The sequence below is a fragment of the Cherax quadricarinatus genome, chromosome 1 (genome assembly GCF_038502225.1).
Source record: "Cherax quadricarinatus isolate ZL_2023a chromosome 1, ASM3850222v1, whole genome shotgun sequence".
Taxonomy (NCBI): Eukaryota; Metazoa; Arthropoda; class Malacostraca; order Decapoda; family Parastacidae; genus Cherax; species Cherax quadricarinatus.
Window position 1 is genome coordinate 7,007,142 of NC_091292.1, and position 26,023 is coordinate 7,033,164.

Genomic DNA, 26,023 nt, shown 5'->3' on the forward strand with positions numbered 1-26,023 from the left:
TGCAGATTTACCCAATTCTAGCAATGTAAGCCAGGTAAAGTACCTGCAACAGCAGCGGCACAGAAGACAAAGACTACAAAATAACAGAAGTTACAGCGGGTCTTTACCAAACTCCACCGGACATGGCTACTACATCTTTAAGACGACAGTAAGATTCCTTTTACGTCTTAAAATTATTTCATGTAGCTAATATACATGATGCAGTTATGGAGATGCAGCAGTAACAGCCTGGTTGATCAGGCCCTGATTCACCGCGAGGCCTGGTCACAGACCGGGCCGTGGGGGCGTTGACCCCTGGAAACCCTCTCCAGGTATACTATAAGACTTCAGACGTGTTAATTAAAGTACTCACATCCTGGTGACTGAGGCTGGGTTGAGGGTGTGGTTGAGGTGGGGTCGAGGGGCGGCTGTCAGTCCAGCCCCAACGCAAGCCATTCTCACTCCGCCCTTGGCTTTGCGGTTCTCCTTGATCCCCGGCACTCTGGAGGAGGTGGAGAGTGTGGTGCAGGTGCAGGCCGCAGGGCAGGCCAACACAGGGCGCAATACCGCAGCGAGCAACACCAGCAGGCTCAGCGCTCGCCACGAACTATAGCGGCGGCGACGCAACTGCCCCCGTTGGCCCAACTTCGCCGTCACGACCGTGATCGAAGTTTCCGCCGATTCTTCTCCGCACGTCAGAGGTTTTGAAGTTCGTCTAGCTTTGATTGCCTGCGCCGTCGATTTGGGAGCTCCCGACACTCTGTGAACCGGAAGTTCAGTCAGGTCACGGCACGAGACATATCCCTCTGCGGACATGGCTCCAGCAGCCGGTTTTGCAATGTTTTCTCCTAAGTTTTCGCAGGAACAGGAGTTCGAAGCCATGAGCCAGAGACTCCTTGCGAGGCACCAGGTCCTCTGGACCGGTGTTCCCGTGGGCGTGGGCGTGCGAAGAGGCTCGGCAAAAGCTGTGCACCGGCAGGATGGGAGGCGTTTGATCCCACGCCCATCTCTTGGCCTCATAGTTACTTGGAAATAGGCAGCTGCCAAGGGAGAAGGAGGACGTCCAGCAAGTGGCCAGTAGACGCCATATGGGCGTCCTACGAGCGTCCTGGGAAGTTCTAAGTAGCGTCCATCACCCGCTTCCAGCACTTCTCATGAGTCGTGTCTGCCGGGAGAGAAAAATATGCGGTTATATATATAAAAAAGAGAAGCAAAATGGCCCCACGTCTGGGAAATTCATAAAAGCGCTGGAGGCAGCTTGCTCTCCCGGCTGCATCTTTCTCAAATTTTCGTCATAACGGAGTTTAAGGCAGTGTGTGTGTGTGTGTGTGTGTGTGTGTGTGTGTGTGTGTGTGTGTGTGTGTGTGTGTGTGTGTGTGTGTGTGTGTGTGTGTGTGTGTGTGTATGTGTGTGTGTGTGTGTGTGTGTGTGTGTTGCTTCATTAAACAAGGAACAGTGACATGTTGTGAACTACTCTTGAAAATTATCTGAAGGGAGGATGCTCTTGTTAATGGTAATTACTTAATAACAATAATAATATTATTAATTATTATTTTTATTGACATCACACAGACACACACATGCGCACACTCGTACACATACACAAGAACAAACACACACACACACACACACACACACATCTGGTCAAACACCAAACATTCCCTACCGAACTAGAACCGGAACTAAGAAAGATTCACTGTTAGGAAAGCTGAAGAAAGTGAACCTATAAACCTAGGGGTGAAGAAGCACAGGGGGAGACATGATCACAACGTAAACGATGTTCAGAGGAATTTACAGAGTAGATAAGGAGAGAGTATTTGACATGCGGGAAACGAGGACAAGGTACATGGACAATGATAAATAAAGATCAGTCACGGGGATGGTAGGTGGATGACGAAATTTAATACCAGTAGGGGGAAAGTAATTAAATACGGAGGCAGAGAGAGAGAGAGAGAGAGAGAGAGAGAGAGAGAGAAAGAGAGAGAGAGAGAGAGAGAGAGAGAGAGAGAGAGAGAAGACTGGTAACGGAGTACGAGCTATTAAGCCCTGAAGGCGGAAGAGGAAACTAATGGAATCAGGTTAGTGGTTAATGAGGCTTATAAACCAATCAACTATACGAAGGTCATTAAGGCTGCACGTAACCTTCTAACCACCAGACAAGACAACTTTTATCCCCAAGTTAGGGATTAAATTCTCCGTGTGTACACACACTGAGAGAAATGAACCTCACGGTGCATTTATCCTGTGAGATGAAATCAGTCAAGTGAAGAGGACCCGTGAACAGGCACCAGGGCTGAGAAAAACAGGATAACATCGCAAATACCAGATTATATACTGGAGAGAAGTCGCAAGGGACCTTCTGCACTTCGAGTCCCCGTCCTTCTGCACTTCGAGTCCCCGTCCATTCTTCTCTTTATTCATCAGACATTCTTTCTTCTCCTATTCCTCTCCTTTTTTTTCTTCCCCCTTCTATTCCTACTCGTGTCATTTATTCTCTTTGTTATTTTCTCATTCTTTGCTCGTCTCCTCTTCATTTTCTATGTCCTCCTTTTGCTCCTTTTCCACTTCTCTTCCTTGAAGAAAGGGTAAAGAGAGAGATGTGAGGAGAGAAGATGAGAGTGAGAGGGGGAAATGACAGTGAGGGGGAAGAAGGAAGGGGTTGCTCCAACGCTACTCCAACACATTGCTCCAGCACCCTGCTCCAACACACTGCTCCAAAACACTACTACAACACACTGCTCCAACACACTGCTCCAACACACTGCTCCAACACACTGCTCCAACACACTGCTTCAACACTCGTACATTATCCTCTGATATGAGTTTAATGTTGGCAGCCTCTGTTCTCAAATCACTTGAGAGCCAGACTATAAATAAGAAGAGGGGGAGAGGGGAGGGGGATGTCGGGGAGGGGGATGCAGGGGATGGGTAGGGGAGGACAGGAAGTAAGGGGACGAGATTGAGTCAAGGGGAAAGGGAGAGAGAGAGAGAAAGAGAGAGAGAGAGAGAGAGAGAGAGAGAGAGAGAGAGAGAGAGAGAGAGAGAGAGAGAGAGAGAGAGAGAGAGAGAGAGAGATAGAGAGAGAGAGAGAGAGAGAGAGAGAGAGAGAGAGAGAGGATAAAGGAGGAAATACACGTCAAAGGAATGTTAATGACGTGATATCTGAAATGTTGTGATTGTGTCTGCATTTCCCACCCTGAAAAGATTAATGAGGTGATATTTAACGAGTCTGTAGCCGGTTAAATGACCAATGATTGAAGGGGTTAGTCTATTAAAAGATCAATGATTGTAGTGGAGAGTCTGTTAAATGACCAGTGATTGTAGTGGAGAGTCTGTTAAATGACCAGTGATTGTAGTGGAGAGTCTGTTAAATGACCAGTGATTGTAATAGAGAGTATATTATGTGACCAATGATTGTAGTGGTATGTTAAATGACCAGTGATTGTGGTGATGAGTGTTAAATGACCTATGATTGTAGTAGTCGTGGTGAGAATATTTTTCGTAACTGTATCTACACGTTGTCTTAGGGAAGTCTGTCACTATGTCCAGCGGGATGTGACGAAGACCCAGGATGAGCTCTGTCATCTTTTTCTTGCGATACCGCTGGCAGGCTTAGCATGAGGGCGCAAAGTAAACCAGCCGCTCAGGCGGCACTTAATATTTTGTCTTGGGGTCATGATGAAGGAAGCAAAGAATGCTTGTCTTCCCAGCAGTGCCCACTGCCAGTGTGGGCCATCCCAGTGACTCTCTCCTGCCACCCACCTCTCCCTCCCTTCCCCCAGTGTCATATCATGTGTGTGTCCAGTCCTCCCACAGCGTTCTTCACCTCAGCCACAAGTCAGGTTCCACTTCCAGTGAACCATTCCAGGTCTTATTTCACCCTTAACCCACCACCACCCATGTACTAGTCCGCCATGCCGGAGTTGCATATGTTGGCTGTTATTATGTGTCATCTGTGATGTAATCCCCCCCGCTCCAGCTTCGCATGGTGGACAGCTGCATAATCAAACGGGAACCAGTATGGGATTGACGTGACGGAGGTTAAAGCCTAGAGGACTCTTTCTATCTTAGGTTCTCACTGTATAGTTAAGGTTTCTTAGAGACAATGTGAAGAAGTGAGATAAGAGGACTATCTTTCACTCTTGTTTGCCACACAGTATGCCGTCTCCAGGAAACAACTATATTTGAACATTAATCGTCTTCGAGGGCAGCCAAACGTAATTTTGTGTCAGCTCATTTATACTTATTAAAGATCAGCCGGGTTATAGTACATACTTTGGACTGCGTGTGGCGGACACTAACAGCTTGATCGATCAGGCCAGCAACCATGAAGTATGATCTGGGACCAGGCAGCGGGGGCGGTGACTATCGGAAGAGACTCCAGGTAAACTCCACGTAAACAAACACTAGTGAGACCACCGCGAGTGTTGAAGGCTCGACTTTCTGTCAAGTAACTGTGAGCAGGCTTCTCACTGTGTCAGTGAAAAGCCCTCTCAACCTCTGTTATTTCAAGACATAAACGTGTAAACATAAACGAGGCTACACCTGGAGCCCTACTAACCCTGCCTTCACTGACGTCTACCACATCTGGGCGACACACTACGCGGTGTATGTTAATCTCTCATTACACTTGGCTGGCCAAACATACACAAATGTTCAGACGGCCTGGCATTATCAACATAAGTTCTCCATATCACCAGCGGTCACTCCTGCCTCTGGTCTCCTTATACTGACAAGCGGTCACTCCTGCCTCCGGTATCTTTATACTCACCATCGGTCAATCCTGCCTCTGGTCTCCTTATACTCACCAGCGGTCACTCCTGCCTCTGGTCTCCTTATACTCACCAGCGGTCACTCCTGCCTCCGGTATCTTTATAGTCACCATCGGTCAATCCTGCCTCTGGTCTCCTTATACTCACCAGCGGTCACTCCTGCCTCCGGTATCTTTATACTCACCATCGGTCACTCCTGCCTCTGGTCTCCTTATACTCACCAGCGGTCACTCCTGCCTCCGGTATCTTTATAGTCACCATCGGTCACACCTGCCTCTGGTCTCCTTATACTCACCAGCGGTCACACCTGCCTCTAGTCTCCTTATACTCACCATCGATCAGTCCTGCCTCTGGTATCTTTATACTCACCAGCGGTCACACCTGCCTCTAGTCTCCTTATACTCACCATCGGTCAGTCCTGCCTCTGGTCTCCTTATACTCACCAGTGGTCACTCCTGTCTCTGGTCTCCTTATATTCACACTTGTATCTTAAAATTTCTCACCTTTGTTTAGCAGCATCAGTACATTGTAACTAAGGTCGGTAACATTTTTTAGTTATGCAAATTTAAAGCAATTACGTAAAGTTAAAAACAGTTTCCTGATAACAATAAGATGTGGAAAAAGACACTTATGTCCATAAGACAGAGGAAACGTTCCGCCACGAGTGGCTTCTTCAGTCCTAATCTTGAAGTTGTGGTGTGCCTTCAGGAGTAGAGGAAGGTAGTCTCTGTACAAGACGTCTGTCACTAGTACCGTACGGTACTATTGACTGTACAAGACGTCTGTCACTAGTACCGTACGGTACTATTGACAGATAATCTCCAGATAATCTCTCCAGATAAATCCAGGGAGGTACTACCGTCCTGTGGTAGTAGGTTGGTAGACAGTAACCACCCAGGGAGGTACTACCGTCTTGTGCTAGTAGGTTGGTAGACAACAACCGCCCAGGAAGGTACTACCGTCCTGTGGTAGTAGGTTGGTAGACAGTAACCACCCAGGGAGGTACTACCGTCCTGTGGAAGTAGGCTGGTAGACAACAACCTCCCAGGAAGGTACTACCGTCCTGTGGTAGTAGGTTGGTAGACAGTAACCACCCAGGGAGATACTACCGTCCTGTGCTAGTAGGTTGGTAGACAGCAATCTCCCAGAAAGGTACTACCGTCCTGTGGTAGTAGGTTGGCAGAAAACAACCACCCAGGGAGGTACTACCGTCCTGTGGCAATAGGTTGGTAGACAGTAACCATCCAGGGAGGTACTACCGTCCTGTGGTAGTAGGTTGGTAGACAGCGACCACCCAGGGAGGTACTACCGTCCTGTGGTAGTAGGTTGGTAGACAGTAACCATCCAGAGAGGTACTACCGTCCTGTGGTAGTAGGTTGGTAGACAGCGACCACCCAGGGAGGTACTACCGTCCTGTGGTAGTAGGTTGGTAGACAGCAACCACCCAGGAAGATACTACCGTCCTGTGGTAGTAGGTTGGTAGACAGTAACAATCCAGGGAGGTACTACCGTCCAGTAGTAGTAAGTTGGTAGACAGCAACCACCCAGTGAGGTACTACCGTCCTGTGGTAGTAGTTTCGTAGACAGCAACCACCCAGAGAGGTACTACCGTCCTGTGGTAGTAGGTTGGTAGACAGCAACCACCCAGGGAGGCACTAGCGTTCTGTGGTAGTAGGTTGGTAGACAGCAACCACCCAGGGAGGTACTACCGTCCTGTGGTAGTAGGCTGGTAGACAGCAACCCCCCAGGAAGGTACTACCGTCCTGTGGAAGTAGGCTGGTAGACAACAACCGCCCAGGAAGGTACTACCGTCCTGTGGTAGTAGGTTGGTAGACAGTAACCACCCAGGGAGGTACTACCGTCCTGTGGTAGTAGGTTGGTAGACAGCAATCACCTAGGGAGGTACTACCGTCCTGTGATAGTAGGTTGGCAGACAACAACCACCCAGGGAGGTACTTCCGTCCTGTGGTAGTAGGTTGTTAGACAGCAACCACCCAGTGAGGTACTACCGTCCTGTGGTAGTAGGTTGGTAGGCAGCAACCACATAGGGAGGTACTACCGTCCTGTGATAGTAGGTTGGTAGACAGCAACCACCCAGGAAGGTACTACCTTCCTGTGGTAGTAGGTTGGTAGACGGTAACAATCCAGGGAGGTACTACCGTCCTGTGGTAGTAGCTTGGTAGACAGCAACCACCCAGGGAGGTACTACCGTCCTGTGGTAGTAGGTTGGTAGACAGCAACCAACGAGGGAGGTACTACCGTCCTGTGGTAGTAGCTTGGTAGACAGGAACCACCCAGGGAGCTACTACCGTCCTGTGGTAGTAGGTTGGCAGACGACAACCACCCAGGGAGGTACTACTGTTCTGTGGTAGTAGGTTGGTAGACAGCAACCACCCAGGGAGGTACTACCGTCCTGTGGTAGTAGGCTGGTAGACAGCAACCGCCCAGGAAGGTACTACTGTCATGTGGTAGTAGGTTGGTAGACAGCAACCACCCAGGGAGGTACTACTGTACTGTGGTAGTAGGTTGGTAGACAGCAACCACATAGGGAGGTACTACCGTCCTGTGGTAGTAGGTTGGTAGACAGCAACCACCCAGGAAGGTACTACCGTCCTGTGGTAGTAGGTTGTAGACAGTAACAATCCAGGGAGGTACTACCGTCCTGTGGTAGTAGCTTGGTAGACAGCAACCACCCAGGGAGGTACTACCGTCCTGTGGTAGTAGGTTGGTAGACAGCAACCAACGAGGGAGGTACTTCCGTCCTGTATTAGTAGCTTGGTAGACAGCAACCACCCAGGGAGGTACTACCGTCCTGTGGTAGTAGGTTGGCAGACGACAACCACCCAGGGAGGTACTACTCTTCTGTGGTAGTAGGTTGGTAGACAGCAACCACCCAGGGAGGTACTACCGTCCTGTGGTAGTAGGCTGGTAGACAGCAACCGCCCAGGAAGGTACTACTGTCCTATTGTAGTAGGTTGGTAGACAGCAACCACCCAGGGAGGTACTACTGTACTGTGGTAGTAGGTTGGTAGACAACCACTCAGGGAGGTACTATTGTCATGTGGTAACAGGTTGGTAGACAGCAACCACCCAGGAAGGTAATACCGTCCTGTGGTAGTAGGTTGGTAGACAGTAACCACCCAAGGAGGTACTACCGTCCTGTGGTAGTAGGTTGGTAGACAGCAACCACCCAGGGAGGTACTACCGTCCTGTGGTAGTAGGCTGGTAGACAGCAACCCCCCAGGAAGGTACTACCGTTCTGTGGAAGTAGGCTGGTAGACAACAACCTCCCAGGGAGGTACTACCGTCCTGTGGTAGTAGGTAGGTAGACACCAACCACCCAGGGAGGTACTACCGTCCTGTGGTAGTAGGTTGGTAGACAGCAATCACCCAGGGAGGTGCTACCGTCCTGTGGTAGTAGGTTGGCAGACACCAACCACCCAGGGAGGTACTACCGTCCTGTGGTAGTAGGTTGGTAGACAGCAACCACCCAGGGAAGTACTACCGTCCTGTGGTAGTAGGTTGGTAGACAGCAACCACCCAGCGAGGTACTACCGTCCTGTGGTAGAAGGTTGGTCGACAGCAACCACCCAGGAAGGTACTACCGTCCTGTGGTAATAGGCTGGTAGACAGAAACATTCCAGGGAGGTACTACCGTCCTGTGGTAGTAGCTTGGTAGACAGCAACCACCCAGGGAGGTACTACCGTCCTGTGGTAGTAGGTTGGTAGACAGCGACCACCCAGAGAGGTACTACCGTCCTGTGGTAGTAGGTTGGTAGACAGCAACCACCCAGGGAGGTACTACTGTTCTGTGGTAGTAGGTTGGCAGACGACAACCACCCAGGGAGGTACTACTGTTCTGTGGTAGTAGGTTGGTAGACAGCAACCACCCAGGGAGGTACTACCGTCCTGTGGTAGTAGGCTGGTAGACAGCAACCGCCCAGGAAGGTACTACTGTCGTATGGTAGTAGGTAGGTAGACAGGAACCACCCAGGGAGGTACTACTGTCCTGTGGTAGTAGGTTGGCAGACAACCACCCAGGGAGGTACTATTGTCATGTGGTAACAGGTTGGTAGACAGCAACCACCCAGGAAGGTAATACCGTCCTGTGGTAGTAGGTTGGTAGACAGCAACCACCCAGGGAGGTACTACCGTCCTGTGGTAATAGGTTGGTAGACGGTAACCACCCAAGGAGGTACTACCGTCCTGTGGTAGTAGCTTGGTAGACAACAACCACCCAGGGAGGTACTACCGTCCTGTGGTAATAGGTTGGTAGACAGCAACCACCCAGGGAGGCACTACCGTCCTGTGGTAGTAGGTTGGTAGACAGCAACCACCCAGGGAGGTACTACCGTCCTGTGGTAGCAGGTTGGTAGACAGCAACCACTCAAGGAGATACTACTTTTCTGTGGTAGTAGTTTGGAAGACAGCAACTACCCAGCGAGGTATTACCGTCCTGTGGTAGTAGGTTGGCAGACAGCAACCGCCCAGGGAGGTACTACCATTCTGTGGTAATAGGCTGGTAGACAGGAACCGCCCTGGGAGGTACTACCATCCTGTGGTAGTAGGTTAGTAGACGGCAACTTCCCAGAGAGGTACTACCGTCCTGTGGTAGTAGGTTGGTAGACGGCAACTGCCCAGGGATATACTACCGTTCTGTGGTAGTAGGCTGGTAGACAGCAACCACCCAGGGAGGTACTACCGTCCTGTGGTAGTAGGTTGGTAGACAGTAACCACCCAGGGAGGTACTACCATCCTGTGGTAGTAGGTTGGTAGACAGCAACCACCCAGTGAGGTACTACCGTCCTGTGGTAGTAGGTTGGAAAACAGCAACTGCCCAGGAAGGTACTACTGTCCTGTGGTAGTAGGTTGGTAGACAGCAACCACCCAGGGAGGTACTACCGTCCTGTGGTAATAGGTTGGAAGACAGCAACTTCCCAGGAAGGCACTACTGTCCTGTGGTAGTAGGTTGGTAGACAGAAACAATCCAGGGAGGTACTACCGTCCTGTGGTAATAGGTTGGTAGACAGCAACCAGCCAGGGAGGTACTACTGTCCTGCCGAGTGTAAAACGGACGCCTGTAATCGTTTTACATGACGGAAGCATTGCTGGTGTCTTTTTTCTGTCTCATAAACATGCAAGATTTCAGGTACGTCTTGCTACTTCTACTTACACTTAGGTCACACTACACATACATGTGCAAGCATATATATACACACCCCTTTGGGTTTTCTTCTATTTTCTTTCTAGTTCTTGTTCTTGTTTATTTCCTCTTATCTCCATGGGGAAGTGGAACAGAATTCTTCCTCCGTAAGCCATGCGTGTTGTAAGAGGAGACTAAAATGCCAGTAGCAAGGGGCTAGTAACCCCTTCTCCTGTATATATTACTAAATTTACAAAGAGAAACTTTCGTTTTTCTCTTAAGGTCACCCTGTCTCGGTGGGATACGGCCGGTTTGTTGAAAAAATAAGAATGATTTGAAGAATAATTATAACCCTTCAAGAGAGGGGCGCCTTGGGGCTGGTGAAGGGCTCTTGATCCAAGGAGATGGGGCTTCCTCCTCCCTTTTCTCTGATCAAACCTGACAGCCTCCCATTCCCCATGAATTTAATAATAATAATAATAATAACAATAATAATTGCTCAAAATATCGAGTCTTGAAGCATGCCCTAGTATCTAGGTCCTGGTATCCATACCCTAGTATCCAGGCCCTGATACCCATACCCTAATGGCCGGGTCCTGATATCTATACCCTGGTATCGAGGCTCTGGTACCAGTACCCTAATGGCCTGGCCCTAATATCCATTCTGTGGTATCATGGTCATGGTACCATTACCCTAGTATGAGAGCTCTGGTACCCACAGCTTATAACAGCGTCCCAGCCAATAGTTCGAGGACTCATGTAATCCCTTTCTCTCACATTCTCTCACATTCACTCACATTCTCTCACATTCACTCACATTCTCTCACATTCACTCGCACAGCCTCTCACTGATGACAAGGTCAGTAATAGGGCGTGCCAGGCAGAATCTTAACTACACAGTTAGCCAGTTTGCCAACATAAGTAGGCTCCTGGTATTTGCTAATATGTAGTTATCAGTTTTGCCAGACACACCTAACTGACTTGACATGGAAAGATACGTTTTTTCTGAATGCGTAAGTTCAAGAATTAGTCTCACGGACGTTGATACAGTGTTCTCTTATTGTGCCGACGGCTCCCCTCCTTTACAATGGGTTTATGTTACACTTTCATCTATTTATCTCTGTCTTTAGTGTGTAGGTTTGGGATTAAACTTCCTGGTAATCAGCCTGGTCGTGTTTCTAGGCCAGTTGATAATAATAATAATAATAATAATAATAATAATAATAATAATAATAATAATAATTATTATTATTATTATTATTATCTTTATTACGACAAGTTAGCCTCAATGACACACTGTTATATAGAAAGTCATTTGTTATGCAGAGTATGTAGGGCAAATTAGGTCAATTTTGTCCCCAGGATGCCACCGATACTAGTCCATTAACATCCAGATACTACCCATTATACTTATGGGTGAGCAGGGACAGCAGGTGTCTTAATGAAACACGTGCTAATGTGTCCACCCGTACCGGGGATCGAACCACGGACCTCAATGCGTGTGAGATGAGTTCAGCTCTAGCAGTCCAGCTACGGGACACCTTACAAGTCGTGTATTCAAATCAGTTGAGAGATTGTAATTCTCAAGTGATAGTAACTGCAGCTCTGCCGGAAGGAAACCCTTGAAGCTGTCGTAGCCGATGAACCTCTAATGGAATACTTAACGATGTCTTCATTGTCCTACTGAAGCCTGCCAGCTCAGGCTGACACATAACACTGTGTATGAGAACCATCCTGTGTGTAATGGAACACGAGAGGGAAATGGTTTGCTTTTGTTTCCACTATGTAATTGTTATATATAATAGCGTAGCAGCACACTGCTTGTGCATTCAGTTTTGCATGATACAAAAATGGAATGTGATTAACTACGCATTTTGGTTGACCACACAAAACATATATACCCCATGTACAAGTTAGTTAGATATAGCTGGTCAGGGCTTTACCTGGAGTTGCTTCCGGGGGTCACCGCCCCTGAGGTCCGATCCCAGACCAGGCCTCCTGGTTGATGGCTTGATCGATCAAACCGTTAGTGCCTGCAGCCTGCAGTTCCATGTATGCACCACAACTAGGCTGATCAGGAACTGTTTTTGAGATATGTGTCTAGTTCCCTCTCGAAGACATTCAAGAGGATGCTTGGTAATCCCATCCCCCCTCATGCGTGAAGGGAAGGTGTTGAAGAGTCGTGGTCCCTTAACATTTTTTGAGTTCTGGTTTTCACTGGAGGTATTTTACACTGTCAAGCCTCTTAATCCAGGAAATTGGAGCTACCCATCACTGTAACCACTATCATCACCACCACCACTACTACTACCACCCTCATCATCAATCAACAATAACTCAGGGACCACCACAACCACCATCACCACTACCAGCATCTCTACCACCACTATCACCACCACTACCACCGTCACCGCAACATCGCAATGCACAGCATTGAATTTCAAACATCTTGTCAGAATCTGTGCAGTAAATCCAGCGTATATCTGTTAAGTTATTGCTAAATCTTGAAGATGGAGCGAGAGGGAGTCGAGTGAACGGGAGATGAGAGGGAGAGGGGAGGGGTTAGAGAGGGAATTGGAAAAGTGGGATAGAAAGAAGTTGTGGCCCCAGAGATGGAGAGTTAAAGAGGAACATTAGCCAACACTCTACCTAGTATGTATGAACAACGTGATGAGGGCCAAGTGCTTTACCACAGACACTGTCTGAGAGTTGGACTCAAGGTCTTACATCTCGAGTATGCACCACATGCTTGGATTGCCTCCTCATTCTCCTCCCCCCCTCCAGTGTTATCTACGACTTCTGCACGTGATGGAGATCATTACATTATAAATGGTATACAATACCGATAAACTAAAGACACATAATAATAATAATAATAATAATAATAATAATAATAATAATAATAATTATAATAATGTTTTGTCAAAATCTTTCATGGCTGACGGACTGATCACCTCAAAATTACTTCTCCAGCGTTATAATCGCCTGTTTTCGACCGAAGAAGACTGCTGAACTGACGAAATTTTCAAGGGGACTCATCTCGCGCCTGGACCCAACTTGGACAGATCTGTCATTCCACCAGAACCTTCAGTACCGGAGAGATGTGGGCTGTCTTATGTACAAGGAGAGTTTTGTCATGGTACCATACAAGGCACAGTACTCGCCCCCATCTTATTCTTTATCCTCATATCAGACATAAACAGAGATATACACCACAGCACCGTATCATCCTTTGCGGATAATACTAGGATCTGCATGAGGCTGTCATCTGCTGAGGACGCGGTTAACCTCCAAGAAGATATAAACAAAGTTTTCCAGTGGGCAACGGTAAACAATATGATGTTCAATGAGGACAAATTCCAACTACTCCGTTATGGAAAACTGGAGGAGATAATAACTAGAACAGAGTATACTACTGACTCCGGCCATACAATAGAGCGGAAAAATAATGTAAGGGACCTGGGAGTAGTAATGTCTGAGGATCTCACTTTCAAGGATCACAACAGTGCCACGATCGCACGTGCAAAGAAAATGATAGGATGGATAATGAGAACTTTCAAAACGAGAGATGCCAAGCCCATGATGATCCTTTTCAAATCACTTGTTCTCTCTAGGCTGGAATACTGCTGTACATTAACATCTCAATTCAAAGCAGGTGAAATCGCAGATCTAGAGAGTGTACAGAGATCCTTTACTGCACGTATAAGTTCTGTGAAGCACCTTAACTACTGGGAACGCTTGGAAGCACTTGACTTGTACTCGTTGGAACGCAGGAGGGAGAGATATTTCATAATCTACACTTGGAAAATCTTGGAAGGAATGGTCCCAAATCTGCACACAGAAATAACTCCCTACGAAAGTAAAAGACTGGACAGGCGATGCAAAATGCCCCCAATAAAAAGTAGGGGCGCCATTGGTACACTAAGAGAAAACACCATAAGTGTCCGGGGCCCAAAACTGTTCAACAGCCTCCCATCAAGCATTAGGGGAATTGCCAATAAACCCCTGGCTGCCTTCAAGAGAGAGCTGGACAGATACCTAAAGTCGGTGCCGGATCAGCCGGGCTGTGGCTCGTACGTTGGACTGCGTGCGGCCAGCAGTAACAGCCTAGTTGATCAGGCCCTAATCCATCGGGAGGCCTGGTCATGGACCGGGCCGCGGGGGCGTTGATCCCCGGAATAACCTCCAGGTAACCTCCAGGTAGACTCCACGGACAACGAGAAGTCGGCTTGTATACCACAAGACGGGCAGCAATCAGCAGTTACACTCTAGCTTTATCAAGAACATCACTTCATCTGAGATCATTTATTAATTAGATGAAATCTCTAGCTCACAGCTGGCTACAACTTCATCCAGTTCCATATATGTATGTTCCATAACAAAGTGAGAGAGAGAGAGGGAGAGAGAGAGAGAGAGAGGGGGGGGGGGAACAGCCCTGGACACTTCCAGTAAGTTCAGCTAGAGGTCTCTGAAACATAAAGTTTCCCCTTTTTCCTCGTGCAATTTCCCTCCTTTATTGACAGGCGTGTTTACCCGCATCTAATTATGTGGCAGAGGCATGTTGAGGAGGGGAGACAAGGGAGGGGAGAGGGAAGGGAAAGAGAGGGGAAGGTGTTTATGCTTGTGTCTTTTGGGACTTAATAAGAGGGAGAAAGAGAGAGAGAGAGAGAGAAAGAGAGAGAGAGAGAGAGAGAGAGAGAGAGAGAGAGAGAGAGAGAGAGAGAGAGAGAGAGATAGATAGATAGATAGATAGATAGATAGAGAGAGAGAGAGAGAGAGAGAGAGAGAGAGAGAGAGAGAGAGAGAGAGAGACGTTGATCCTCTTACCTTCCCCTTTCCCACACACGACATCCCGTCACCATGACAACCACACCTATGTCCAGCAGCTGATGTCAAGGGTAAACAGTCACTGCTGACATTACTGTTTACTTAAGAACCGAACGACTTAAAAATCTCAATTACGATTAATGAGCAGAGTTATATATCCTCCCTTCAGCAGCCAGAATATCACCGTATATTCCTCATACATGTATATTATATACGTGTATATATATATATATATATATATATATATATATATATATATATATATATATATATATATATATATATATATATATATATATATATATATATATATATACAGGACAAGCCACGGGGGGGGGGTGGAAATCTTAGCTCAGGTACTTTCACATTTTTCAGTGCGTCATCAGGAGCTGTGCAATTTTACAAGGGAGCAACCAAAGCAGGGAGAGAGGTCTCAGAGTAGCGTAGGTGTCACCAGCCACGGTTACCCTTAGACTGGGTTAGTCTACCATCATGCCCTCACTACACATATGGGGTAGTAATGTTTCTGAGATGTCAAGTAGGAAATTATAAGATATAAAAAGCCAGCCCTAAGCTTTTTCTAATCGTTTATAACAGGTCATGTGGTTTGAGAAAATAAGTTTCTCGTTAGATACTGTAGACATGAATGGCTATTATTCTGTGTGACCCTTTCAAATAATGAAAGAAAGGAATACAATGTGCTCTTTGTCCGTTTGAATGTCCTGCTCTGGGGTACTCGAATGTTCTACCCATGTACTCAGAATGTTCTACCCATGTACTCAGAATGTTCTACCCATGTACTCAGAATGTTCTACCCATGTACTCAGAATGTTCTACCCATGTACTCAGAATGTTCTACCCATGTACTCAGAAGTATCTCTTCCTACATATTGTCAACTATTTTCTCAGTGGCTGTTAATATACCATACATGAGGACGTCTATGCCTATCCGATAATATTCCTATAATGTAAATTCTACTAATAGCCTTTAACCTTCCCTAACGTTATCTTGTGTGCTTGTCACTGTATGGTACATGAACACCTACACGGTTGTCCTGCATAGTTAACATCGCCCGTCTGCGATATGTATATATATATATATATATATATATATATATATATATATATATATATATATATATATATATATATATATATATATATATATATATATATATATATATATATATATATATATCTTTCTCTCTATCTGTGAAACTCCTTCATAATGTAGACCGTAGATTTTCAATTTCTGTTGTGTTGACCCGCTATGACAGTCTTCTTCTATTTAAGCTTTAATACAGACTTACTTAAGAAATTATCACCATTACCAATAATTATTATCACCATTTTTAATAATCATTCTCCTCCGCTCACTTTTTTTGGGTTCGTTGATGAGTGCTCATTGATGAGTGTCTATTGATGAGAGGCCACTGATGAGCGGCCATGAGAGGCCATTAAGTACCGTGCCAGATAATCCATGGTATGGCAAATGTAATCTCTGTTTAATTACCTTCCATAATTGATTTGTAAGTATTTATAGAAAAAACTCCTTTTGCTTCCAGTTGAATGTTGAGTGAGGTAGAGAGGCACAGTTGGGTCTGTACAATGACCACACTTGGGTCTGTACAATGACCACACTTGGGTCTGTACAATGAACACACTTGGGTCTGTACAATGACCACACTTGGGTCTGTACAATGACCACACTTGGGTCTGTACAATGAACACACTTGGGTCTGTACAATGAACACACTTGGGTCTGTACAATGAACACACTTGGGTCTGTACAATGACCACACTTGGGTCTGTACAATTAACACACTTGGGTCTGTACAATGAACACACTTGGGTCTGTACAATGAACACACTTGGGTCTGTACAATGACCACACTTGGGCCTGTACAATGACCACACTTGGGTCTGTACAATGAACACACTTGGGTCTGTACAATGAACACACTTGGGTCTGTACAATGACCACACTTGGGCCTGTACAATGACCACACTTGGGTCTGTACAATGACCACACTTTGGTATGTACAATGACCACACTTGGGTCTGTACAATGACCACACTTGGGTCTGTACAATGACCACACTTGGGTCTGTACAATGACCACACTTGGGTATGTACAATGAACACACTTGGGTATGTACAATGACCACACTTGGGTCTGTACAATGACCACACTTGGGTATGTACAATGAACACACATGGGTCTGTACAATGACCACACTTGGGTCTGTACAATGAACACACTTGGGTCTGTACAATGACCACACTTGGGTCTGTACAATGAACACACTTGGGTCTGTACAATGAACACACTTGGGTCTGTACAATGAACACACTTGGGTCTGTACAATGAACATACTTGGGTCTGTACAATGAACACACTTGGGTCTGTACAATGAACACACGTGGGTCTGTACAATGACCACACTTGGGTCTGTACAATGAACACACTTGGGTCTGTACAATGAACATACTTGGGTCTGTACAATGAACACACTTGGGTCTGTACAATGACCACACATGGGTCTGTACAATGAACACACTTGGGTCTGTACAATGAACACACTTGGGTCTGTACAATGAACACACTTGGGTCTGTACAATGACCACACTTGGGTCTGTACAATGAACACACTTGGGTCTGTACAATGAACACACTTGGGTCTGTACAATGAACACACTTGGGTCTGTACAATGAACACACTTGGGTCTGTACAATGAACACACTTGGGTCTGTACAATGAACATACTTGGGTCTGTAAAATGAACACACTTGGGTCTGTACAATGAACACACTTGGGTCTGTACAATGAACACACTTGGGTCTGTACAATGAACACACTTGGGTCTGTACAATGAACACACTTGGGTCTGTACAATGAACACACTTGGGTCTGTACAATGAACACACTTGGGTCTGTACAATGACCACACTTGTGTCTGTACAATGAACATACTTGGGTTGTACAATGAACACACTTGGGTCTGTACAATGAACATGCTTGGGTCTGTACAATGAACACACTTGGGTCTGTTCAATGAACACACGTGGGTCTGTACAATGACCACACTTGGGTCTGTACAATGAACATACTTGGGTCTGTACAATGAACACACTTGGGTCTGTACAATGAACACACTTGGGTCTGTACAATGAACACACTTGGGTCTGTACAATGAACACACTTGGGTCTGTACAATGAACACACGTGGGTCTGTACAATGACCACACTTGGGTCTGTACAATGAACATACTTGGGTCTGTACAATGAACACACTTGGGTCTGTACAATGACCACACTTGGGTCTGTACAATGAACACACTTGGGTCTGTACAATGAACACACTTGGGTCTGTACAATGAACACACGTGGGTCTGTACAATGACCACACTTGGGTCTGTACAATGAACACACGTGGGTCTGTACATACTTGGGTCTGTACAATGAACACACTTGGGGTACAATGAACACACTTGGGTCTGTACAATGAACACACGTGGGTCTGTACAATGATCACACTTGGGTCTGTACAATGAACACACGTGGGTCTGTACAATGATCACACTTGGGTCTGTACAATGAACATACTTGGGTTTGTACAATGAACACACTTGGGTTTGTATAATGAACACACTTGGGTCTGTACAATGACCACTCTTGGGTCTGTACAATGACCACACTTGGGTCTGTACAATGACCACACTCGGGTCTACAATGATCACACTCCTTTCTACAATGATCACAACTTCAATGGATAATATGTTCCAGTATTTAATAAATTTTGCCCCCTCTCCCCCCGAAAAAAAAATATTAACCACATTTCCACTGCATCTCTTGCCTCGAAGTTGCATATCGATCCTATCTGCTTTCTAATAACGTGTTGTTGCTGCAGTATATTATAAGCTCTTTTTAAAGCTTATTCTTGTAAATACGATTGAGAAAGTGCATCAATATTTAAATATCACATGCAATGAAGGCGATATTCAATTCTGGATGAAGATTTTCTATCTGAACGTGTTCATTTCCAAGGGAAGAATACTCGTACAGAACACGTCTCCAGTGCTTCTCCACGTGGCTTGTTTCCTGACGATGGTCCGGGAGGCACTGCCTTTCTCCTACCCTCTCAGAGTCATCTAAATCTTTATGCAGTTCGTGTAATGGATTGGCTATGTACTAGTTAATAAGGAAGAGTTGGGTAAATGTGTATTGGCTATGCAGAATGTTAGGCGTGTAGAGTGAGGGATGGTGAGGAGGGTTGGTGAAGATGGTTGGTGAAGAGGGTTGGTGAAGAGGGTTGGTGAAGAGGGTTGGTGAAGAGGGTTGGTGAAGAGGGTTGGTGAAGAGGGATGATGAAGAGGGATGGTGAAGAGGGTGTCGGGTGGTCATTTTCAGGTCATTTTTAATGTCTATTAGGATGGTGCTGCTGTCTATTTTGTAAGTAGAATTTTCAAGTGTTTGAAGAGTAGACTTGAAGTAAGGTTATTGACTTAAACACAAATACAGTTACATACATTACCATACATAGCATCATATGTGTAGAGATCCTGGGATAACCCCCCCCCCCAAAAAAAAAAAAAAAAAAAAGGTCGGAGTGACTTATTTCCATTAGGGTTCTTAGAGTCACAGAAGATTACCTCTCCTGTGAGGAAATGGTATGGTGATACCGACAAGATGTGGAAGACACTTATGTACAGTTCAGGACATTTAATAGAGGAAACGTTTCGACACGAGTGGCTTCTTCAGTCCTAATACAGAGAAAACTAAGAAAACGCATATATATATAGTGGCAGGAGTCAGGTGAAGTGACGCGTGTGTAGAGGTGGTAGTAGTAGTAGTAGTAGTAGTAGTAGTAGTAGTAGTAGTAGTAGTAGTAGTAGTAGTAGTAGTAGTAGTAGTAGTAGTAGTAGAAGTGGAACTAAGGAGGTGAGGCTAGAGAGGGAGCTGCTGACATCATGTAACAGCAGTTCCCAGGATGGGTAATATCCTCTTGCTTAGTAATTTTGAAATACTGTAACTACCGGATTTTTGCTTTGTAGTGTTACTGACAGTGATTAGTGCAGCTTCAATGCATTTTCTCCGTCTTAAGTAGTCTTCTTTAATCACTAGTTTAGCTTCATTGAATTTCATGAGGTGTCCAACATCGTCCCTATGTTGAACACATGCGTTTTTACGGTCATCATTTCTGCAAGCATTTTTGAGTTCTGCCTCTCTGGACATTAGGATCGCAGAACTCAAAAATGCTTGCAGAAATGATGACCGTAAAAACGCATGTGTTCAACATAGGGACGATGTTGGACACCTCATGAAATTCAATGAAGCTAAACTAGTGATTAAAGAAGACGACTTAAGACGGAGAAAATGCATTGAAGCTGCACTAATTTCTGTCAGTAACACTACAAAGCAAAAATCCGGTAGTTACAGTATTTCAAAATTACTAATCAAGAGGATATTACCCATCCTGGGAACTGGTGTTACATGATGTCAGCAGCTCCCTCTCTAGCCTCACCTCCTTAGTTCCACTACTACTACTACTACTACTACTACTACTACTACTACTACTACCACCTCTACCCACGCGTCATTTCACCTGACTCCTGCCACTATATATACGCGTTTTCTTAGTTTTCTCTGTATTAGGACTGAAGAAGCCACTCGTGTCGAAACGTTTTCTCTAATAAATGTCCTGAACTGTACATAAGTGTCTTTTTCCATACCTCTTCTGTGTTTTCTTTTTAATTCTCCTCCTGTGTATATCTTAATGTGTTGGTGACGAGTTTCACACCAACCTGGTAACTTACCCGGGAGGGAGAGAGGGTACACTAGACAGTTAGTGTGTGTGTGTGTGTGTATCATTCTGGCAAACTGAACCATCTGTGGTCCTCTCCTCCCTCTCCTCCTCCTCCTCCTCCTCCTCCTGCTCTTCCTTCACTCACGCCTCTCAACACCCTCCATGCTGAGAAAAGGCTCTTGATTCGAAGAAATAGAGCTATCTTTCGTTCCCTAACATCGAATATACAACGTCCCTTTCGCATCAGGACACCATGCGACAAGTAAGGGTTTAGCACTTCCCCATGGATAATTTCAAATAACCTCACACACACACACACACACACACACCACATACACACACACACACACACACACACACACACACACACACACACGCACACACACACACACACACACTTCCATAAATGTGTGTCGTCTGGTGGTCGTTGAGGTGTCATTAGTATGTCGTTAGCGAGGGTAGTTCGGCCAGTGGAAGCTTAGGGAAACGAGCCTAGGAACAATTCAGGTAGGGTGATTCCATAAGAGGGAGAGAGAGAGAGAGAGGGGGGGGGAACGGATGGAGGGAAGGAGAGAAGTGGGAGTGAGAAGGGTAGAGAGGGGTGACATAACTGTGACCAGTTTGGAGTTCTTTTGCTGAGCCTGGCCTGGGGCCAGACCTCCCCAGTTTATTGCTACACACAGCTCCCTATACTCTATACACGGTCCCTTACCTTCCGCACACAGCCCGCTAGCCTCCCCACACAGCTCCTATCCCCTGCACACAGCCCCCTATCCCCAACGCACAGTCCCCTATCCGCTACATACAGCCCACTAGCTCCTACACACAGCCCACGATCCCCTTGTCACAGCCCCCTAGCTCCAACACACAGCCCCCTACCTCCCACACTTCTTGGTTCCTACACACAGGCATACCAGCCTGGCTGATCACCCACCTCCTGTTGGAACTTGTCACGTTTCCGGCTAAATATTTCAGTCATCTACCGGAATTAGGCAGAAGAGTGGTGAAGCAGGCAATGTCGCTCACCGTAATGTTCGTCTCTAATTCTACCCATGGCGTCCCTGCTTACTTCCCCCACCCCCCCCAAAAAAAATAACCGTGCGACGTTTCACACAGCCCTGGGCCATTGTCAAGCCACAATTAGGTCGAGAAAAACAGAGAAGGCCAATAAAGTGAATTGTTCCAATCACAGCACGTGTGATTTTCTATACATTTTTTTAAGGGGATGGATATATTTTTCTCGGCATTTAAACAGTTATTGCTCCAGTATGTTGTTAGTTCAGTGCGTAGGTAAGGAATATAACAGGTAGCACTTCCAGGTATAGATTACAAGACATACCTAAAACATGACAATATTATTGCTAACCAATACTAAAACTCCGCGACTCTTCCAACAGGTAACTGAAACAAGTATGCAGTAACCCTATGCAATCAACACAAGATCCGCCTTGCTACAAAACATTGCTCTTAAACATTTCCCTACAATTTTATAAGGACGAATGTTATCATGATTTGCCTTATCACTGACCTGGCCTTTGTGTTACTGTGTTAGCTGAAGGTGAGGTGGTCGAGTATTACTGTGCCCTACGACCTCCATCACTGGCTTGCTCTTTCATCTCTTTGTATGATCTCTTAAACTTTCCCAGAGCCAACAATTTTATGTGGAACTTTTACGCTTCTGCATTCAGCTTTTCCATGCATTATTTTAGGTTTTAAGTGCCCATTCCTGCCTGCTCAGGAGACTTTCAGAGCTTCTTTATTCTGAGCCATTCACATCCTCAATTCTTGAATTTAAATTTACTAACCATCTTCAGAACTCGTGTGTGTATATATTGTCTCTATTCACTCTTCACTCCCTTTTTTCTTTTATGCCACTAAACTATTCTCCCTAATTTCTACTACTTCGACTACCAGTCTTACAATTGCTAGTACTTCTTATTCTTCCTCTCTCGGTCCCGTCCCTGTCCCCCTCGTCTATATATACTGGCTCCCTCACTCTTCTGTATTAGTGTGACTTTGAAAATGGTCCAAATGGGACCGAAACGTCGTCGTAAGCTTCTCTCGATGTGCAGGTTATATATATATATATATATATATATATATATATATATATATATATATATATATATATATATATATAGATATATATATATATATATATATATATGTGTGTGTGCGTGTGTGTGTGCGTGTACTCACCTAATTGTACTCACCTAATTGTGGTTGCAGGGGTCGAGACTCAGCTCCTGGCCCCGCCTCTTCACTGATCGCTACTGGATCCTCTCTCTCTCTGCTTCCTGAGCTTTGTAATACCTCTTCTTAAAACTATGTATGGTTCCTGCCTCCACTACTTCACTTGCTAGGCTATTCCACTTGCTGACAACTCTATGACTGAAGAAATACTTCCTAACGTCCCTGTGACTCGTCTGAGTCTTCAGCTTCCAGTTGTGACCCCTTGTCCCTGTGTCCCCTCTCTGGAACATCCTATCTCTGTCCACCTTGTCTATTCCCCGCAGTATCTTGTATGTCGTTATCATGTCTCCCCTGACCCTTCTGTCCTCCAGTGTCGTCAGTCCGATTTCCCTTAACCTTTCCTCGTACGACATTCCCTTGAGCTCTGGGACTAGCCTTGTTGCAAACCTTTGTACTTTCTCTAACTTCTTGACGTGCTTGACCAGGTGTGGGTTCCAGACTGGTGCTGCATACTCCAGTATGGGTCTAACATACACAGTGTACAGTGTCTTGAACGATTCCTTATTAAGGTATCGGAACGCTATTCTCAGGTTTGCCAGGCGCCCGTATGCTGCAGCGGTTATTTGGTTGATGTGTGCCTCCGGTGATGTACTCGGTGTTATGGTCACCCCAAGGTCTTTCTCCCTGAGTGAGGTCTGTAGTCTTTGTCCACCTAGCCTATATTCTGTCTGCGGTCTTCTTTGCCCCTCCCCAATCTTCATGACTTTGCATTTGGCTGGATTGAATTCGAGGAGCCAGTTACTGGACCACATGTCCAGCCTCTCCAGGTCTCTTTGCAGTCCTGCCTCATCCTCGTCCGATTTAATTCTTCTCATCAACTTCACGTCATCTGCGAACAGGGACATTTCAGAGTCTATTCCTTCCATCATGTCGTTCACATATATCAAAAATAGCACTGGTCCTAGAACTGACCCCTGTGGGACCCCGCTCGTAACAGGCGCCCACTGTGATACCTCTTCACGTACCATGACTCGTTGCTGCCTCCCTGTCAGGTATTCCCTTATCCATTGCAGTGCCCTTCCTTTTACGTGTGCCTGATCCTCCAGCTTCTGCACTAATCTCTTGTGGGGAACTGTGTCAAAGGCCTTCCTGCAGTCTAGGAAAACGCAATCTACCCAACCCTCTCTCTCGTGTCTCACTTCTGTTACATTGTCATAAAACTCCAGGAGGTTTGTGATACAAGATTTGCCTTCCATGAACCCATGCTGGTTTTCATTTATAATCTTGTTCCTTTCCAGGTGTTCGACCACTCTCCTCCTGATAATCTTCTCCATGACTTTGCACACAATACATGTCAGAGACACAGGTCTGTAGTTTAGTGCCTCGTTTCTGTTTCCTTTCTTAAATATGGGGACTACATTAGCTGTCTTCCATTTCTCAGGTAGTTGCCCAGTTTCAAGGGATGTGTTGAAGATTGTGGTTAGAGGCACACACAGCATCTCTGCTCCTTCTCTAAGGACCCATGGGGAGATGTTGTCCGGTCCCATCGCCTTTGAGGTGTCAAGGTCACTTAAGAGCTTCTTCACCTCCTCCTCAGTTGTTCGTATGTCATCCAACACTTGTTGGTATATTCCCTCTTGATGTTCCCTTCTGTGCTGTCTTCCCACAGCCCTTCCTGTCTCTACTGTAAAAACTTCCTTAAATCTCCTGTTCAGCTCCTCACATACCTCCTGATCATTTCTTGTGAGTTCTCCACCTTCTGTCCTTAATCTGATCACCTGGTCTTTGACTGTTGTCTTCCTCCTGATGTGGCTATACAACAGTTTCGGGTCAGTCTTGATTCTCGATGCTATGTCATTTTCATACTGTCGCTGGGCCTCCCTCCTTACCTGTGCGTACTCGTTCCTGGCTCTGCGACTGATCTCCCTATTTTCGTGTGTTCTCTGCCTTCTGTACTTTTTTCATTCTCTATTGCACTTTGTTTTTGCCTCCTTACACCGTCGGGTAAACCAGGGGCTTGTTCTGGTCTTCCCGTTGTTACTGTTGCCCTTGGGAATGAACCTTTCCACTGCCTCCTTGCATTTTGTTGCTACATATTCCATCATTTCATTTACTGGCTTTCCTGCCAGTTCTCTGTCCCACTGGACCTCCCACAGGAAGTTCTTCAACCCTATGTAGTCCCCTCTTTTATAGTCAGGCTTTTCCCATTCTACTCCTGTTATTCTCTCCACTTGCAGCTCTACTATGTATTCAAAGCACAGAACCACGTGGTCGCTAGCTCCTAGGGGACTCTCATACTTGATGTCCTCAATGTCTGAGCTGCCCAGGGTGAACACAAGATCCAATCTTGCTGGTTCATCCTCCCCTCTCACTCTGGTAGTGTCCTTAACATGTTGGTGCATGAGGTTTTCCAGCACCACGTCCAACATCCTGGCTCTCCATGTTTCGGGACCCCCATGTGGCTCCAGGTTTTCCCAGTCAATCTCCCTGTGGTTGAAATCCCCCATAACCAGCAACTTTGCTCTGCTGGAGTGAGCTCTTCTTGCCACCTCAGCAAGTGTGTCCACCATTGCTCTGTTGCTCTCTTCATATTCCTCTCTTGGCCTCCTGCAGTTCTGTGGTGGATTATACATCACACTGTGTGTGTGTGTGTGTGTGTGTGTGTGTGTGTGTGTGTGTGTGTGTGTGTGTGTGTGTGTGTGTATCCAGTCAGAACTAGCTATCTCTAGTAAAAAAGACCATCCTAATAGGCTTTTTTGTAAATTACAACTAGGAGACAATAAACCGACAAAATAATAATTAAATCATTTTAATATTAACGTGTCTTAAGAGAAGTAACAAATACTGTCTTGTTGAAGAATGCAGAAAGACACTTTTGAGTACATAATACTATAGACCGGAAGTTTATAATACAATATATGAAAATTTCGTTAAAGTGACATTTACATTGTCACGAGTTGTAATGAACCATATATACACATATATACACATATATACACATATACCCAGGAGTTTCAACCAGTGACGGAAATGTCTCACTATAGGTCGACCCTATATACGTACAAGGCTAAATTGTGCATCCGTCCTCGAATAATCACTGGCTTGGAGTACGATAATCCACCAAGTAAGAAGCTAACCTACAGACAGAGACATTTATGAAAAGATAATCTTAACGAAGCAGGAACAAAACACACAGTTGAGACCTTTAATAGAATCTCTGTAGGAGTCCTAATACTCCCTTCTTACCGAATACAAGTTCGGCTCAGTTCAAATCAAGACTACGGTAATACGTAGATGTCAC

At 45.8% G+C, this 26,023-nt stretch overlaps 1 protein-coding gene across 3 annotated transcripts in view; it reads right to left on the minus strand.

Moving 5' to 3' along the window:
• Positions 1–201: 201 nt before the first annotated feature.
• Positions 202–26,023, minus strand: part of LOC138853608 (uncharacterized) — a 145,686-nt gene continuing 119,864 nt past the window's right edge. For 2 of the 3 annotated variants that reach the window (XM_070091338.1, XM_070091374.1), the window contains one exon: positions 202–1,144. In XM_070091338.1, the coding sequence (XP_069947439.1) occupies positions 349–999 (651 nt within the window). In that variant the 5' untranslated portion in view covers positions 1,000–1,144 and the 3' untranslated portion in view covers positions 202–348. Of the gene's footprint in view, positions 1,145–2,715; positions 2,764–26,023 lie in introns of those variants that run through there. The other variant, XM_070091400.1, reaches the window with a different exon arrangement.